Consider the following 16,796-nt stretch of genomic DNA (forward strand, 5'->3'; position numbering starts at 1 on the left):
CTCTCACCGCATCCGGGCCGGGGAGCAGCGACCCATACTCCCCCGGACGTAGAGCCCCGTCCCTGCCGCGATCCTCACCCTCGGCGGCGGCGGGGCAGAACCACAGGCCCGGGAGCTGGAGCGGAGGCCGCCGGGAGCAGCACCGCGGCCCGGTGCTCCAGCCCGCCGGTTTCCATAGTAACGGCCCCTCTCGATGGTAAAAATCTAGGAGGAGCGACGAGAGACCTCCAGCCCCGCGCATGCGCTGTCGCCTCCTGCAGGAGAGTGCGAGCACGGGGGGTGACGGGAGCACTGCACACGCGCAGCGGGAGGGGCGCAGCGCGTGCGCAGTGCTGAGCCCGCCCCGGCTGAGGCGAGTGTTGGGGCGTTGGGTGAGCGGGACGGGGGGGGCCGGGCCAGGCCGCGCTTCCCGCTGAGGCGCCGGTTGCATCCGGCCCCCATGCGGCAGTGACCGGACCGGGGTCCGCTTGCGGCGGGGCCCGGCGTTTCTGTCCACCGGGGTCCCGTGTGGGCCGGGCCGGGGGCTGTGGCGCGGTGTCCCCTCGCGGTGCTGGTGCGTTCCGTTATGGGAGCCATGAGCCGTGCTGCGCTCACGTCTCCTCCCCGAGCGGGGCGGGAGTGGGGCTCGGGCCTGCCGCGCCCCTCAGGCCTGCCCAGGGCGGCGGTGGGTGCTGCGGGCAGGGCCTCGGGGTACGGGGCAGGAGAGGGGTCTAACCCCTCTTGCCTCCGGGTTCCGGAAGGGTCTGTGAGGCTCCAGCCTCGTTCGTCACTGGGGCCATGAGCCCAGCACAGGCAGCGGTACCTGTGGCTGTGACTGTGTGTATCTCTGGTGTCTGTCAGTTGGTTGGGGCCAGCTGAACTCTGTTGGTGTCTCTTTCACAGAGTTTGCGTTTAAACAGTGTAATTTCTATAATAAATCCCCTTGAAGGGGTTTTGGGTCTATAAACCCAGTGCAGTGTTCTGGAGAGGCAGTGCTTCAGCTCAGCAGCAGTGCTGTTCAAGGAGCTGGGGCTGTTGAACTTCCAGGACCTGCCTTGGGATCTCTGGATCTGCTTATGGGGGTTGTTTTGCTTTAGCTCCTCTACTATCTATGTGCTGGTATGGCAGGCTGGGGAACAGTGCAGAGGACTGGCACTCTGAGCCCCAGCTCTGCCAACAGTGGCAAACTGCTTCAGCCCTTGGTTTGGTTTCAGAACCAGATCATGATCTGGAAGCAGAAGACTCTGGTTTCTTAGGTGTGAACTGCTCAGTTTGTCTAGTCCTAGTCAGTCAGAGCTGTTTTGGTGGCCTGAATGCCTGCAACACCTTTGGTGTATTCTTCTTGGCAGGAGCCTTGCATGGCACTATTGTGCTGTGCAGCTTATGCGGAATAGGGTGGATTGAGGCCTGGAGAATTCATGGAAATGGGGTTGTTTTTACAGCAGAGAGTTCAGTGAAGGTTCTGGAAGCTTCAGCCAGTCCTGAACAACTCCTTTATGCTTACATTCATACTTGGGGAGAGTGGCAGTAAAATTATGTGCTTTCTTGTCCATCAAGTCCTCTAACTTTTCTTTCTGGGGCTATTTTTGTTAAAGTTCCAAGAAGTTGGAGCGAGCTGCAGGAATGGCAGACCAGAAGCGCCTTGCCTACTCCATCATCCAGTTCCTACATGACCAACTACAGAATGGGGGTCTGTCACCAGATGCTCAGGAGAGTTTGGAAGGTAGGTGGCTTTGTGTGCTTCCCTGTTGATGCATCCAGATCTGTCAGCCCAACACTTAAGACACTGTTAGTCTCTTCTGCCCCTTCTTTGCTGTTCCTAACATCAAACCTTGGTCAAGATTGGAAATGAATTTGTCTTCTTGGGGAGGTATGAGAAATGCAGATTGCTCATCTGATTTTCTGTTATCTCTTTCAAAAACAGATTAGTTGGAGGGAGGGATATACCTGAGATTAAAAACCTCTCTGACCCTGGCTTTGAGACTTACAAGTTTTATCTTGAATGAGGTAGAGTCAGGAGGGTTGTAGTGTAGTGTAAAATCACAACTCTGTTGTTCACAGGTGTTTCATGCTTGCAGAGGGCTTTTCCCCTTTGCTGTCACAATGCTTTTCCACAGCACACCCTGGAGTATTACAGGGTTTTTTTTACAGAAGGCTTTACTGGTAACAAGAGTGCACTGACCTTAAAAGAGCTGCTTAAGGAGCTTATGCTTTGGTCTTTAGCTTTGTACATTTGTCCCACTAAAGGAGAGCACAGGCATGTCTGCAGAGTGCTGGGTGCATTCCTGGGTGAGGCAGGAACAAAGGAGGGTGTTGGCTGGAAAGAAGGGGTTTAGTCCTGGTGCTTTTGGACTATAAAACATGGCATGAGAGTTCTGTTGTGTCACTGGAGTGCTCCTCTGTACTGGAAACAGCTTCCCCACCGAGCTCCAGATGAGGGAGGAGGTGGTGGTTCAGTGTCTTTTGCACGGCCACAGTGACAGCCACCCTCTAGCAAGTGAAACGTACAACTCCCTCCTTGCTTTTTGTTACCCACAGCTATGGGAATGCCGGTAAAACCCCAGCTTGGTTAACTTGTACCCCCAGCACCTGCTGTGCAATCACCTGAGGCGAATAGGAGTTGAGTGACTCCATTCAGGAGCTTGAGCTCCAGAGCCCAGTTTGCCCAGCGCTGAGGATTTGGTAAAATTTGAGGCTATGTCCCAAATATCCTGGTGTGTGATTTGTTTTCTTGGTTCTGGTATGTTCTACAGTAAGAAATTCAGCTGTTGTGGAAAAGGGTTAAAGACTTACATGGAGTAGGGAAAGCTAATTACATGACTCTTCTTGTCTAGTTGCCATCCAGTGCCTGGAGACAGCATTTGGGGTCTCGATGGAAGACCAAGGCCTAGCTGTGTCTCAGACTCTTCCTGAAATATTTGAAGCTGCTGCAGGAAAGGTTAGCAAGTGCCCTAAAATATGTGCTGGGTTTTCCATTTAAGCAGCCAAAGCAATGAGCTCTACTTGATTCCTCTGAGGAGAAATGCTGCCCCCTCAGTGGTGTGTGGGAGGGAAATGTTTTGGGCTTTATGAACCAGTGCTTGGGAAGGGGGAGGTGTAATTTCTTCTCAGTGGGAGTCTAGCAAAGCCTTCTCCCTCTGCTTGTAAGGAGCCTGAACACATCAGAACAAACTCGGAGCCCATCACTCCCTCTGAAGATGACATAGCTGAGGCTGAAAGACTCAAGACTGAAGGTAATCTCCTCTGGAGCTGGTGTATAATGAGGTTTAGATGGTATTGAGGCACCTGGGGAATGCTTGGAAAAGGTGTGTGGGGGGGAAGACAAACGGGATCAACCCTTCTATTTCTTGTCTCTTTGCTGGTGCTGCAGTAGGTTGACATAATTTGGATGTATGGGACAGGCGTCTTTCCTTTAGAGCTCTCCTCTGTGTGTTGCCTTTTTGCTGCTGTGCAAGAGAGCACAGTTAGTTCTGCAATTTGATGGAGATGGTCCTCTGAGCCAACACACTGTGGTGCTCCTCAGGATGTGGTGCTGCTCTGGGGAGGCCTCAGGTGGGCCTGAAGTGGGGGGAACAGCTGAAGGTGCTAAGGGGGGCTTGCAGGATCAGGCAACCTGGAATTGCCAAGACACAGCTCCCCACCTCGTTGCTGAATGTGCCTTGCACTGCCAAAGCAGTTTGACCAGCAGCAGTTGCAAGTGGTTTGTTTCTCTCTTGTCCTATTTTCTTAAGTAGAACATAGATCCAGGCCTGTTGCTTCTGTTTGACCCTGTTTCCCCTCACACCCCCCTCCCTTTGTTAATGAGCCTTTCCGCTATCTTTTTAGGAAATGAACAAATGAAAGCAGAAAACTTTGAAGCTGCAGTGTCTTTCTATGGGAAAGCAATTGAATTAAATCCATCCAATGCTGTGTATTTCTGCAACAGGTACTGGTTATTTTTCTCTATCCTTGTACACCTGTGGTTTTGTTATGTAGATTTAAAAGTTTTGAATGGTTAAAATCTCGTTTTTGGGGTTTTTGTATGATTCTGTAGACTGCTTGTTCTGTTCCTTGCTCTTTGTGTAGTTTTTTGGGTTGGGTTTTTTTATAAGCTCGTAGCGACATATACTTTCTTGTGCCCTGGCATCTTTAGGTAGGATGTGGGTGTGGAAACAAACTCTTAGGCATTTGAGGAGATGTAAGGATGCTAAGAAACACTGTCTGCTTTCATGCAGTTAACTCTTAAGTGGGATAGAGGGCCCAGGTTTCAGAGGCTGTGTTGATAATAAAAGCAAAGGAGTGAAATGAGACAAGCTGAAGGCTTGTTACTGAGAATAAGTTGATGTGTGTGTAAAATAGGGTATGCAAGCAAATTCCCTGCCTTTCAGTTCTAAGCAAAAGTGTTTGGAAGTTGGTGGGAAGGCAGTTGGTGAATAAAGCAGGCTTTGAATGGGGATTTGGTTTAGCTGCCTGCTTATTGTGAGTACGTACCCACAGCTGGCTACAATGAAGAATGTGTCTGCACATATGTTGATGATGTGGTGAGGTGTTTCTTGGAGCAAGGAGTGCACCTGGTGCCTTTAGCTGTATGTGGATCAGTCCCATGGGGTTTTGGGTAAATGCCCCTCAGTGAGAGTTGTGAGATTGAGGATTAAATGAGCACATTATGGCTTTATATCAGAGGGGAATACTCTTTTTGGAGTGTGTGGGGGGAAGTGGGTAAAACAGTTGTTATGACTAAGAAATCGAGGCATAAGAGAAGCTGGGAGAGATGATCTGAGCTTGCAAGTGTGATAGTACATGCCTCTCTGGAGGCCAGGCTCTTCTTGGAAAGTCCGTAAGGAGAAGCAAGCTTAGATCTATTTGCCATAGGAGTAGAACGTGGAGCTGGGTGTTTGGATAGCAGCCTGCTTGCTTAGATATGACCTGGATTTATGTCAAGTTCACACTTGACTTTGCCTTGTACAATAGGAGACTACAGAGATTAAACAGGGGTGACCTTGATCAGCATATTGAAGCTGTTAAGTGTTTTCTGTACATCTTTCTCTGTTCCCTCCAGAGCTGCTGCATACAGTAAACTAGGAAACTATGCTGGAGCAGTGAGAGACTGTGAAAGAGCTATAGGCATTGATCCAAACTACAGCAAAGCTTATGGCAGAATGGGGTAAGAGCATTATGGTGTTTTGTAGCAAAATTTTAAGCTCAATGCCTTGTGGCAGTGATGCTATTTGGGGTGTTCTGTCCTCGAATGCCATGCAAAAATACATGGTGTTTCTCCTTTGCTGGGGCTGGAGGAAGATTGCAAGTGCTTATCTGTGACCTTTCATTTTATTTCTGCTTTCATAGCTTGGCCCTCTCCAGCTTAAACAAACACACAGAAGCTGTAGTTTACTACAAAAAAGCCCTGGAGCTGGATCCAGACAATGACACGTACAAATCCAACCTTAAAATAGCTGAACAGAAAATGAAGGAGACTCCAAGTCCAGTAAGTTCTGAAACTAATGTTTGTTATCTGTGGATAACATTAAAAGGAGGCTGCTTCATTGTAAATGAAGCCGCTTTCTGCTGAGCCTTGATGGCCTTGGTTGTGTTTAGAATACAAGTCTTGTGTGCAGACAGAGAGGGGAGGCAAGTATTGTGACCATTCTGGAGCACAGTCACCTCAGGCTTACTTGAAAGAGCTGGAAAATGAGATTATTTAGAAAGGAGTGTTTTGAAACAGACAAGTCGCTGCTCCTAAAATCCAGCTTTTTTTTTTCCCTAGTGACCTGTTGGCAATACCAAAAGGGCATTTTTTAGGTGGCTTTTTTTCCTTACAAAGATTATTTCCTTAAGAAAAGAAACCTAGAGGTTTCCTAGCCAGAAAGCTGCACTGCAGCCCTGTTCCATGCAGGAAGATGTTCATAATTGTGAAGGGTTTCTAGTTTTCTAAAGACTTCTCCAGTGCAAAGGTGGCCAAGTGGATGTGTTTCGTTTGGCAGTTGTAATGGTTTCTAGCTGTACATTGTAATGTGGCTGTGAGGGGGGTGAAGCTGCCCTTTGACTCCTTTAGTGAGCCTAATCTCCCAGGCTGGCTGTGACCTGGAGCTTTACAGCAAGGGTATGGACAGAGCCTCTTCTCTTTGTTTTGTAACACTGGGAGTAAAGTATTAATGTTCATTGTCAGGAAGTGAGAAGGTGTCATCATCTGCATGTGGTTTCTTTATGCTTACAGACTGGAGGTCCAGGAGGATTCGATTTAGCTGGCTTGCTGAACAACCCTGGCTTCATGAGTATGGTAAATGTGGACACAGATCAGGGTGTATGGTCTGGATGTTGGTCTGTTCAGGATGAAATGTAGCAGTACGTGGCCTGGGAAGCTCCTGTGTCTCTTTAGCAGATTTGTTTTCATTTCATCCAGTGTGGAAACTGGGCTTGTATTTCGTGAAGTCACTGCTCTTCATTTGACCTCATTCTCCAGCTTCTCCTTGCAACATGCTGGCTGTAGGAAGGGTGCCTGTTTTGCATTACCAGCCTTGTCTTGTGTGTTGTACTGTGGCTCCTCTTATCTATTTTTGTCCTACTGATCTGTTTCAAAGTATTTCTGCTTTTCCTTTGTAGCTGAATGGCACAACGTCTGCATATCCACCCAGTAATTTCTGACTAAATAGGGTGTCATTTTTTCTCCCTTCTTTAAATAGGCATCTAACCTAATGAACAATCCACAAGTACAACAGCTGTAAGTTTGATCCCATCTTGTATTTCCTTTTCGAATCGTTCATTTGAGGCTGTGTATGTGTTTGGCATTTGCAGTAGGTCTGAGCTGGTGGGAGCAGGAGGGTGCTTGGACCAAAACTAGGAAGGGCAGCTTTAAACCCATCCAGTTGCCTTGGCTTGTGTATTTTGAGTACTCCAGACTGTGCTGAAGAGGTATCTTGGTATAAACATTTGCAGAAGGCAAGCAGGGTAGATTATGGCACTGGAATTGGGTTTGGGAAGCTTGGGCTCAGTCTGGCTCTGCTGCTTAGTGTTTATGTGACCTGGAGATGGTTTCACAGCTCCGTCTTGGTTAGAATGAGAATATTTCCATTCTTTGTGCTACAGGATTATGAGGATCAACTTAAAATGTTTGTGAGATGCTTAGAATTCATCAAAATAATAAGGCATGCATGCCACTAGTGAATATATTTAGGCAGACCTGTCAGTAGGTCTCTTTTGATGCAGAGCAAGCTAACAGCTTGCGTAAGGAAGGGCAGTGTTTTAATTAAACCAAACACACAACTTGCACACAAAAGGGGGTATCTCTGGGAATACAGGAACTGACATTCTTATAAGTATTGTGCAGTTTAATGTTACAGTTCCTCTTCTGCAGTTGAAGAAAGAAAAGTTGTTGCAGAAGATTCCCTTGCAGATAACTTCATACTCTGTGTGCGAAGGTGCTCCCATTATGCCGACACTCCCCTTCCACTGTAAGCTAAATCATTTCTGTGGGGATTTTTCCTGCTCTGAGCAATGACTCTTATTTCCTCAGCATGTCCGGGATGATTTCTGGTGGCCACAATCCCATGGGAGCAGCAGGTACCAGCCCATCCACAAATGATCTTGCCAGCCTCATACAAGCGTGAGTAGAGAGCTGGGAGTTTCCGTTGCCTTGGTCAATAAATTGATTTGGAATTTTTTTAACCAGAAGCAGAATCTTAATTCAACAGTTCAGAAAGGCTTAAATACTGGGTGAAGCATCATGGAATGGTCTGAGTTGGAAGGGATCTTAAAGCTCATCCAGTGCCAGCCCCCTGCTGCAGGCAGGGACACCTTCCACTCGAGCAGCTTGCTCCAAGCCCCTGTGTCCAACCTGGCCTTGAACACTGCCAGGGATGGGGCAGCCACAGCTTCTCTGGGCATCCTGTGCCAGCGCCTCAGCACCCTCACAGGGAAGAGCTTCTGCCTAAGAGCTCATCTCAGTCTCCCCTCTGGCAGGTGAAAGCCATTCCCCTTGTCCTGTCCCTGCAGGCCCTTGTCCAAAGCCCCTCTTCAGGTTTCCTGTAGCCCTTTTAGGCACTGGGATCTGCTCTAAGGTTTCCCTGGAGCCTTCTCTTCTCCAGGCTGAACAAGCACCAGACTCTGTAGAGTGTGTGAGAACATAAAGAGGACTCTTGCTTTTTCTCCTTCAGGGGACAGCAGTTTGCTCAGCAGATGCAGCAGCAGAATCCTGAACTAATAGAGCAGCTACGAAGCCAGATCAGGAGTCGAACTCCAAGTGCCAGTAATGAAGATCAGCAGGAATGAGCCCTCCAGGTGAGGCTGTAGCCAGGAGTGCTGCTGGACTGTGACCAGCTGAATGGGAATTTTATGTATTTGGCTGCAATATCAGTTTTGTGCCTTAATTTAGCAGTTTGATGTGCTTCCCCTCCACAGAGACTGGGTTATCTGCATCAGTACTGCTAGTACTGTGCCTCATGCAAGGCTCAGCCCAGAGGAGCAGTGAATAAGAACTTCCCTCACATATTGTGTGACTGACAAAGAGAGTTTCATTATATAGTGCTCACAGTGGTTAAAGGGACACTTTATTTGCTCAAAGATTGAATTTGCAAATGTCTTGTCTTCCTGTCTCTGCAGCGCAGTCCGTGGGAACTATGTTCTTTGCTTTAAAAACTGGAAGCCATGTGTGTGTTGCCATTTCTTGAGTTGGAAGTGTCCAAGAGGGGGAAAAAAAATAATGGAAAACCAAAATACTTTCTATGATCTGCATGTTAAAGACAGATTCATGCTTTCTTTCCCTAGTCTTCATCCCTGCTCCTCTCCCTCAGCCTTTCCATTAGTCTCTTTGTTTTCTTCTGGAAGATCCAGCAAGCTGACCACAAACAAGCAGCAGCAGCAGTCTTTCTAAAGACACTCGGAACAATTAACTACACTGTTGCATTTCTGTTATTTGCTACATGGGAATTTTTTAACCCATTTTGGAAGATTGATGCACTCTTCACTACAGGATGTCTTCACTTTCCTGCCCATGTGCCACTTCAAAGAAGTGTTCAAGTCCTACCTTAGCCCAGTTTAATCCTCCTGCCAGTTATGAGATGGTGGTGTTTGAACACTGCAGACTGCAGGATCTACAGGGTTGCTGTTGATTAGATTGACTGCATTTCTCATTCAGGTCTGCAGCAACATGGCCATGGTGTTAATGCATGGGAGTTTGGTGCTCACCTCTCAAAGGATGGTGTAAATGTGGGGGATTTGTGACTGGACAGGAAGAACCTGCCTACATGCAACAGTGTTTCCTGGTGCACTGCTTGGGGTTCTTCCCAAGTCCTGACAAAATTTGTCTAGTGTTTAGTAATTATGGCTCTGTTGTTGGAATGATCCAATCTGTGAACTAGTCAGGTGGACAGTAAGGATGTTTTTGGTGTTTAAAAGGGTTTTTTTCCTGCTTTTTTAAATCTTATATGCATGTAAGTAATCAACCTGTTTGACCGTGCTAATGGTAGGAGTAGCGGGTGCCTGAGTGGAGACCAGATGGAGTAACAGTGCTGCTTGAATTCTAGGTGATGAAGTGGCTGCAGGTTTGGTGTTGGGGATTGGCAGTTACACCTCAGTGTTTGGTGTGTGAGAAAAGGGAAAAGCTCTTGTAGCCACCTCGAGCCACCCGCAGCCTTCCACCCCTTTAGTTACCTGTGTCACTCCTTGGGCTGATGGAAAGCTCTGGCCCCATCCGCTAAAGTCACCAGTTGAGGCCAGAGGCTTACATCGGCCACAGAATGGGTTTTAAAGTACTTATTTGCCTGTGGTGGGATAGGTGTGTTCACAGCCTAACTGCTGGGCAAAAGGCACCCCCTCTGAAGGTGGGTAGGTGTGAGATGGAAAACACCATTTCGGGAGGCCTGGTGCTGTGAGTGAGTAGGTATATTTGCAGATTAATATCAAGGGAAAACAAAACAAAAACCGACCTGTAAATGCTCCATAAAGTAATATGTGGTCAATGTAACTTGTGAAGAATAAACTATTTGGACACTTTCTTTGTTATCCCTCTTGCCCAGGTGACTGAAGCAAGATGTGGTGCTGTGGGATCAGGGCTGTGCTCCTTTGAGGTCAAACCTACACATGGGGTTTATCTGCCTTTTCCCATTTTTCATTATTCCCTGCTGGAATGCTGCTCCTTCCCATTTCTGCTTCCCCTATGCTCTTTAAGTTCTCTCCAGCTGGTTTTTGGTGGAGGATGCGACGCTCTTCGTCGGCTCCTCCAACGGTTGGGCCGGTCCCAAACCCTGTGCTTTGGCCCGGTCAGCACTGCCCTCCGCGGACAGCTCCGCGGCCTTGTGCTGCCCCGGAACCCTTCTCCGCGCTCCGCGTTTCCCCTCCGGAGCGGCTTGAACCGTGCCCTAGGGCGGGCAACTGGCAGGGCGGGGGCGGGCTGACGGATGGCCCTCTCAGCCAATGGGCGATGGGATCTTCCCGCCGGTGGCCAATGGGAGGGCGCCGTGGGCGGGGCGCCGTGCGGGGGCCGCTCGGACGGTGCGGGAGCCGGGCGCGTGAGTGGGGGTCGGGGGGGGGGGGGGCCGTTGCCGGGGTAACCGGGGGTGGCGGTTGGGGGGGGCTTCGTGAGGTAACGGCGGGCGCGGGGGTGCGGGAGGGCTGAGGTTGGGCCCCGCCGCAGCGAGTCCCAGCCGAGCCGCTGAGCCTCTCTCCCGGTGACCCTCGGGGTGTCCCCCCCGCATCTCTGCGCCCTTGCGGGATGCCCCAGGCGCTGGTGGCCTGGGAGGAGCCCCGGCAACGCCGTTCTTCAGGGTGACCGGGGCGGTTTTAAGCGGTTTCGAGGCGCTGGGCCAAGAGTAGCTCTGGGGGAATCCCGCCTGGTTTCAGCTTCGCGGTTTCGCTGTGCTTTTTGACGGGAAAACCGGGCTTTAAAGGATCGTACGGATGGCCTGGAGCCCAAGTGTGATGGGGAACGGCTGAGGGACTGGGGGGGGGTCAGTCTGGAGAAGAGAAGGCTCGGGAGGGACCTGATCGCTCCCTACAAGTGCCTGACAGGAGGATGGAGCCAGGAGGGGCTGGGCTCTGCTCCCAGGGAACAAGGGATGGGACTAGAGGAAACGGCCTCAAGCTGCACCAGGGCAGGTTTAGATGGAGCTGAGGAACAATTCCTGCCCCAGAGGCTGCTCAGGCATTGGAACAGGCTGCCCAGGGCAGGGCTGCAGTCACCGTCCCTGCAAGTGCTCACCCTCAGTGCCATGGGTTAGTGGTGGCCTTGGCAGTGCTGGGATTGGTTGGATTGGATGAGCTTAAAGGTCTTTTCCAGCCCAGTTGATTCTATGAATATACATACATATATTTTTTCCTCTATATAGGTTCCTCTGCTTTATATCGTATCTCTCTTTGCTGGCATGGTTCATTATGGGCAGCTAAGCCAAGCAGTACGTGTCCTAAGTTAATTCTTTATTATAGAAAGCTTTCAGGCTGGTGAAGCAGTCCAGACGTTGGCAGTGCTGGGTCCTGAACACTGGGCTGCTGGCAAGAGCAGGCAAGGAGAAACACAAGGTATTTCTTGTACTTACTGCTCCCTTCTTCACTAAGCTGCTTTGGCCTCAGATCAGGGGGAGAACGGCTGCTCTCAGCTGCTGCGGGGACCTGGAGGCTTTATGCTTTGTTGGGGGCTGTTGCTGGCTTAGAAAAAGAAAGATGAAAGCCTTGTGAGCTGTGTCAGCGCAGCACTGAGGAGCGTTGGCAGTCCTGGGGTCAGTGTCCCTGGAGAAGGGAGCCGGCTCTCAGCTGCATCGATGGGCTGCCGGCTGCGGAAGCCCTGTCCATGCACACTGAGCTTTCAGGCTCTGGAGTGACTTGTTCAGACCTGGCTTGGCTGCTGGGTTCTCCCCAGCGCAAGTCAATCAGTGGCATCTGAGCAGGGTTTTCTTGGGATGAGCATCACTTCCCGTGGGTGCTGAGAACCCATGGCCTGACCACCGTGACCTCCCTCTGTTTGCTTCTGCTTAAGCTGCAAACTTGGAGAAGATAGAAAAAAGCTTTAACCCCCCCCCCCCCCAAGTACAGAATCATTCAGGCTCCCACTTTCCTTTTAATAAAAGCCACCATTTCTGCCCTGTGCATCACGGGTGACAGCGTTAACATGGCTGGGAGTGTTCAGTGTTAGTGTTACCCCAATGCACTCTGGCTGGCAGCCTTTACCTGGTGACCTGCAAGAGAACCTTCACAAGGTGCCGTTGCTTTAACTTTACAAGGCAATTCTGTGTAAGTGGTGAGAGCAGCAGTGGAGGGACCTGTTCACATTTATGTATTTAAAAAAAATAGATTTAACAATGTTATTTTGTGAAATGATTTTTAGGAAAACAAGTTTCACTGCATGGAAGTGGCAACTCAAATCTTCAGTCTTTCTCGTGTATGAAGCAACCTCTGCCTCTTCTTTTGTCGCGCCCTATGGACAATAGAGAACCTTGCAGGTAATTTCTCTGTAGGGTTTCCGTTTAGAGATATGGGTATTGATCAGCAATCAACACTCCTACTGCCTCCTGCTAGAGCACGTACAGCCGGTAGAGGCTCTGACCTACTCCAGCAAGCTGGTGATGGTGGCTCAGGAAACTGAGCAGGAATTAATCCAACAGTCTAGTTTCAATTATATTAGTACCCAAAAATCCCCTGTGTGAATGTGGAAGGAAGATCTTCATTTCTGTGTGACAGATCCCACCAGCCCAAGTCCATATTCTTTTCTCATTGTTAAAAAACAAAGACTTGATCCTCTGGTTGGACTGTACTGCAGGATCAGGTGGTTTGTGTCTGTCCTGGTGTAGGGGTTTGAAGTGAAACCTCTACAACCTGAGGCTGTGCCAGTTTGCTGTGGCTGCTGCAGTTCTCACAAGGTTGTTAAGTTACTGTTCGCTGCAGTTACGTTTTTCTCTTCTGGTTTCTCTACTTGCTGTGTGCAGAGCTCTGCTGCTGTCAACTCCTCCCGCTGCCTCTGGGGAGTTACAGGGGTTGCTATGCAGAGGCTGGCTGTGTTTTGGGATGCTTCTATAGGAAAATCTCTCATGTTTTACTCCTGTCCACAGGGGCTGAGTCCAGGAGCACTTTCCCCTTGAGGTCTGCCTGTGCCATTGCCTGCTGATGTGCCTGCTCTAAGGGCAGCTGGAGGGACCCCCACTAACTGCTGTCCACAGGGCCATTGACCGGGGAGTGTTCACCAGGAAGCACAATGAAGATTGTGGTGGCCAAAGTGCTGTGTCTCCTAGGCATCTGTGTCCTCATGCTGGTGGGATCCCTCCTTCCTGTCAAGATAATCGAGGCTGATTATGAGAAAGCTCATCGCTCCAAGAAGGTTCTTGCCCTGTGCAATTCTTTTGGAGGAGGAGTCTTCCTGGCCACGTGCTTCAATGCTTTGCTGCCTGCTGTGAGAGAAAAGGTAACTGCTTCTGAGCCTCTCTCCTATGAGCATTTTCAGTCAACTGGTGCCACTGTGTTCAGGACCCCTGTGCAGGGGAAGCAGCCTCCCTGCTCCTGCCCTGCAGGCCACCAGACCTCTGAGCTGGTGGGAATAGGAGTAAAGGGTCTCTGTCCAGCCAGAGCGGCTCATAAAGCCTCCTCAGAAATGGCTGTGCCTGGTGCCCAAGAGCTGTGCCCATCTCCCATTCAGCTAATGCTCCTGTCCAGATGGAGCTCTATTTAGTTTTTAATGCAGAAGGAGGCTGAGCATCATCTGGGTGTGAGGCTCAGAACTCCTCCTGTTTAGCGTGTGTTGAAAGCATTGACAGCCGCAAACCTTGCCCTGGAAGGCAAATAGGTTCCTTATCTCCCGTGCTGAGGCCTGTATACAAGGGTACAGGAAACATCATGGATTAATTTTATTTCCATTTAGAGTTGTGTGAGCACACCAGGAATGTTTCACTTTTTGAGGGACAAAGGTGATTGATTCACTGTGGATTGTTTGCTTCCTTCCAGCTCAATGAAGTTCTTAGGCAGGGGAATGTGACCACTGACTACCCAGTGGCTGAGACCATCATGATGGTTGGCTTCTTTGTGACGGTCTTTGTGGAGCAGCTCATCTTGACTTTCCAGAAGGAAAAACCTTCCTTCATTGACTTGGAGACCTTCAATGCTGGTTCAGATGTCGGGAGTGACTCTGAATACGAGAGTCCTTTCATCGCGTCTTCCCACGGGCGCCCGTTGTACAGTGAACACAGTCACCACTCGCATGGCCTGAACATCCGGGAGCTTTCCCGCTCCAGCCCCATACGGCTCATTGGGCTGGGCTTTGCTTTGTGTACACACTCCATCTTCGAAGGACTGGCCCTGGGCTTGCAGGAGGAGGGTGGCAAACTCATGAGCTTGTTCATAGGAGTTGCCATTCATGAGACGCTGGTGGCAGTGGCATTGGGCATCAGCATGGCTAAGACCTCGTTGCCACTGAAGGATGCTGTGAAGATGGCTGTGACAGTGAGCCTGATGATTCCTCTGGGCATTAGTATTGGGATGGGGATTGAGAGCACCCAAAATGCGGCCAGCAACATTACTTCCCTGCTCCTGCAAGGCATCTCAGGGGGCACTTTCTTGTTCATCACCTTCTTTGAGATCCTTGCAAAGGAGTTGGAAGAGAAGAACAACCGTATCTTGAAGGTTCTGTTCCTTGTGCTGGGCTATGCAGCTCTGGCTGGGCTGGTCTTCTTCAAGTGGTGAACACAGGAGCAATGGGAAGCAAACCTCACCTCCTTCCCTTGCAAAGAGCACCAGAAATGAGCTTCTCTGTAGCCAAGGGGGATGCTGAAGCTCAGTGGCTCAGTGAAACATCACAGTCCAGGTGGTATTACCATATTGACCTAAAGAAGGAGAATTTCTTACTGTGTGCTCAGAGGGAGATGAAGATAAGGAGTGTCCCAGTGTAGGTGCCACAGGTATTGTCCCTCCTCCCCAGCTCTGCAGGCACAGCAGCTTGTGAAGAGATTAGTTGAGACAAACATTAAGAATCTAAGGCTGCCTTCAAGGAGCTCATCAAGCATGTGGTTTCCTGTTAATCTGCACAGCCAGCCCCCTCCCTCCTTCCCCTCATACACATTACACGATCTGGGGCTGAGACTCTGCTCCCTTCACTCTTGGGCTCTGAGAAGGTGAGAAACAATAACAGAAATACAGTCAAAAGCAAGTGTGGTCATGGATTGCACAGCTGCACTAAGCTGCTTTTGCTAGCTCAGTTTTGAGCAATGCCTGGTTGTGAGAGCTGCCAAAAATCATCCCTTTGGGCCCGTGGTGTGCCTGGTGCCACAGCTCCCCCCAGCAGAGCTTCCATCCTAATCCATGACGACTCAGGAGCTTTTGTTTTGAACTCTTTAATGGACAAAATGAGCCCAAGTCCCTGTCCCGTGTTTCATTGTCCACATCTTACCCATATGTTGAGCATTCCATAAGGAAAATCTCCAGCAGAGTGCTAATGTACCATTTGGAAATCTTCATACCCCTGTCCGAAGGCCTTTCTACAGCATTCGTCCAGCCTGGAATCCACTAGTTTGTAAGGAATGAGCAACAGCAATTTCCAGCAATAATATTTTAAGGGCAAGTGCTTGTGGTGAAATGGGTTTAGCAGCTGCCCTCAGATGTGGGTTTGTGCTCCCTGCTCTCGCTGCTGGCAGGCTCACATGGCTGCTGCATTACAGAGGCTTTGCAGGGCAGCTTGTTGGAGTATTCAAAAGAAATCTCTTCCCTTGGGCTTTAGGAGGTTGTGGAAGGGCTGACCAGAGGCGCTGCGCAGGAGCCGCTCTCCCATGGCTCCAGAGCACGGCTCCAGGGAAGCTCAGCATGCTGCGCATCCTGTCGTGATCATTGGATTTACACTCCTGGCTGAAGAGCTCAGATCAGAGCCTGGAGCTGGGAACCTGGCCTCCCCGCTGCCTCCTGCTGCTGTGACGTGAATGAGCCTTTGCTTCTGCAGCAGCTTCCGCAGGCAGAGCAAAGCCTGTTGGAAGTGCTGATGGGATTATAACGGGCTTAGCTGTGAAGCAGTCCCTGTTAGTGTGATCCAAAGTGGGAAGAAGGATGGGTGAGACTGTGAAACAGCATCTTGGAGGCAGTGGTTGGCACAGCTGCAGCATATGGAGGCTGATGAGACTCATCTGACACTTCCTGGTGCTAGCTATTTTAATTGCTACAACATACCAAAGTCAATTAATCTTGCTTTGAAAAACCTGGAGTACCAGGGGGAAGGGAGAGTTATTTTAGGCCTCAGATGGCATAAATGAGCAGGGCCTGAGGAGAATGTAATAGGCCTGGATGTGATAAAGCTCTATGTTATTTCACTTCTGTAGCCACCTCATGTGGGCAGCCTGGCTCCTTTTGGAGGTCTCTCAGTGCTGGTGGCTGTCCTGGGACACTTGCTGTGGGAGCACAATGCTGACTGTCCCTGCCTGGGCACAGCCCCTGTGGCTCTTAGTTGCTTGTAGGTGCTTTTCCCTATACCTGAGTAAATGGATGAAGGCTAGAAGGCAGGTGTACCCCAGCCCCCCATTTCCCCTCCTCATCTTCCTCATCCTTCCTTCGGCCCGGCCCCATCTGCATTCGAGGGCTGAGGTACTAAAGCCAAGCCAAGCTGTTGACGAGAGATTTCTTAACCTGTGCCCAAGAGATCAGTAGAGATCCACTACTTGGAGCGTGAATCCCCCCAGCCCTCTCTGGGTCTGGGGTCGGTGTGACAGAGGTGCCAGGCTGGAACCTCTGGTTCACACCCTTCTTCAGGTAGAGCTGGCAGGGGGGCTGAGCTGTCCCCCCTCTTCCTGCTACCCTGGAGGGGTTTATTCACCTGTGAGTAGCAGAGTCCAGCGTTCCTGGGTTGGTTTAGGGGCAGAGGAGGACGAGCCCTATCTGCTGCTCCCAAT

At 50.1% G+C, this 16,796-nt stretch overlaps 2 protein-coding genes across 6 annotated transcripts; both read left to right on the top strand.

The window, feature by feature from the left end:
* The first annotated feature begins 218 nt into the window (after positions 1–218).
* Positions 219–12,314, top strand: SGTA (small glutamine rich tetratricopeptide repeat co-chaperone alpha). 4 transcript variants are annotated; one of them, XR_013958480.1, is made up of 13 exons: positions 219–352; positions 1,575–1,702; positions 2,814–2,917; positions 3,128–3,212; positions 3,805–3,904; positions 5,018–5,122; positions 5,305–5,443; positions 6,173–6,235; positions 6,639–6,676; positions 7,469–7,558; positions 8,109–8,232; positions 11,374–11,466; positions 12,269–12,314. XR_013958480.1 is itself a non-coding variant. In XM_080634206.1 (12 exons), exons 1-11 carry the CDS (start codon positions 240–242, stop codon positions 8,221–8,223), a joined length of 1,080 nt encoding a protein of 359 aa, XP_080490332.1. In that variant the 5' UTR covers positions 219–239; the 3' UTR covers positions 8,224–8,232; positions 8,554–10,055. The 4 variants fall into 4 exon arrangements, 3 of the variants coding, with proteins under 3 accessions (XP_080490332.1, XP_080490333.1, XP_080490334.1); XM_080634206.1 differs by lacking the exons at positions 11,374–11,466; positions 12,269–12,314 and adding an exon at positions 8,554–10,055; XM_080634207.1 differs by lacking the exons at positions 11,374–11,466; positions 12,269–12,314 and adding an exon at positions 8,719–10,055.
* Positions 12,315–13,118: 804 nt separating this feature from the next.
* SLC39A3 (solute carrier family 39 member 3) lies at positions 13,119–16,562 on the top strand. 2 transcript variants are annotated; one of them, XR_013958481.1, is made up of 3 exons: positions 13,119–13,339; positions 13,876–15,038; positions 15,641–16,562. XR_013958481.1 is itself a non-coding variant. In XM_080634209.1 (2 exons), exons 1-2 carry the CDS (start codon positions 13,133–13,135, stop codon positions 14,608–14,610), a joined length of 942 nt encoding a protein of 313 aa, XP_080490335.1. In that variant the 5' UTR covers positions 13,119–13,132; the 3' UTR covers positions 14,611–16,562. The 2 variants fall into 2 exon arrangements, 1 of the variants encoding a protein (XP_080490335.1); XM_080634209.1 differs by having other exon boundaries at positions 13,876–16,562.
* Positions 16,563–16,796: the final 234 nt, after the last annotated feature.

Source organism: Psittacula echo, assembly GCF_963264785.1.
Source record: "Psittacula echo genome assembly, chromosome: 24".
Taxonomy (NCBI): Eukaryota; Metazoa; Chordata; class Aves; order Psittaciformes; family Psittacidae; genus Psittacula; species Psittacula echo.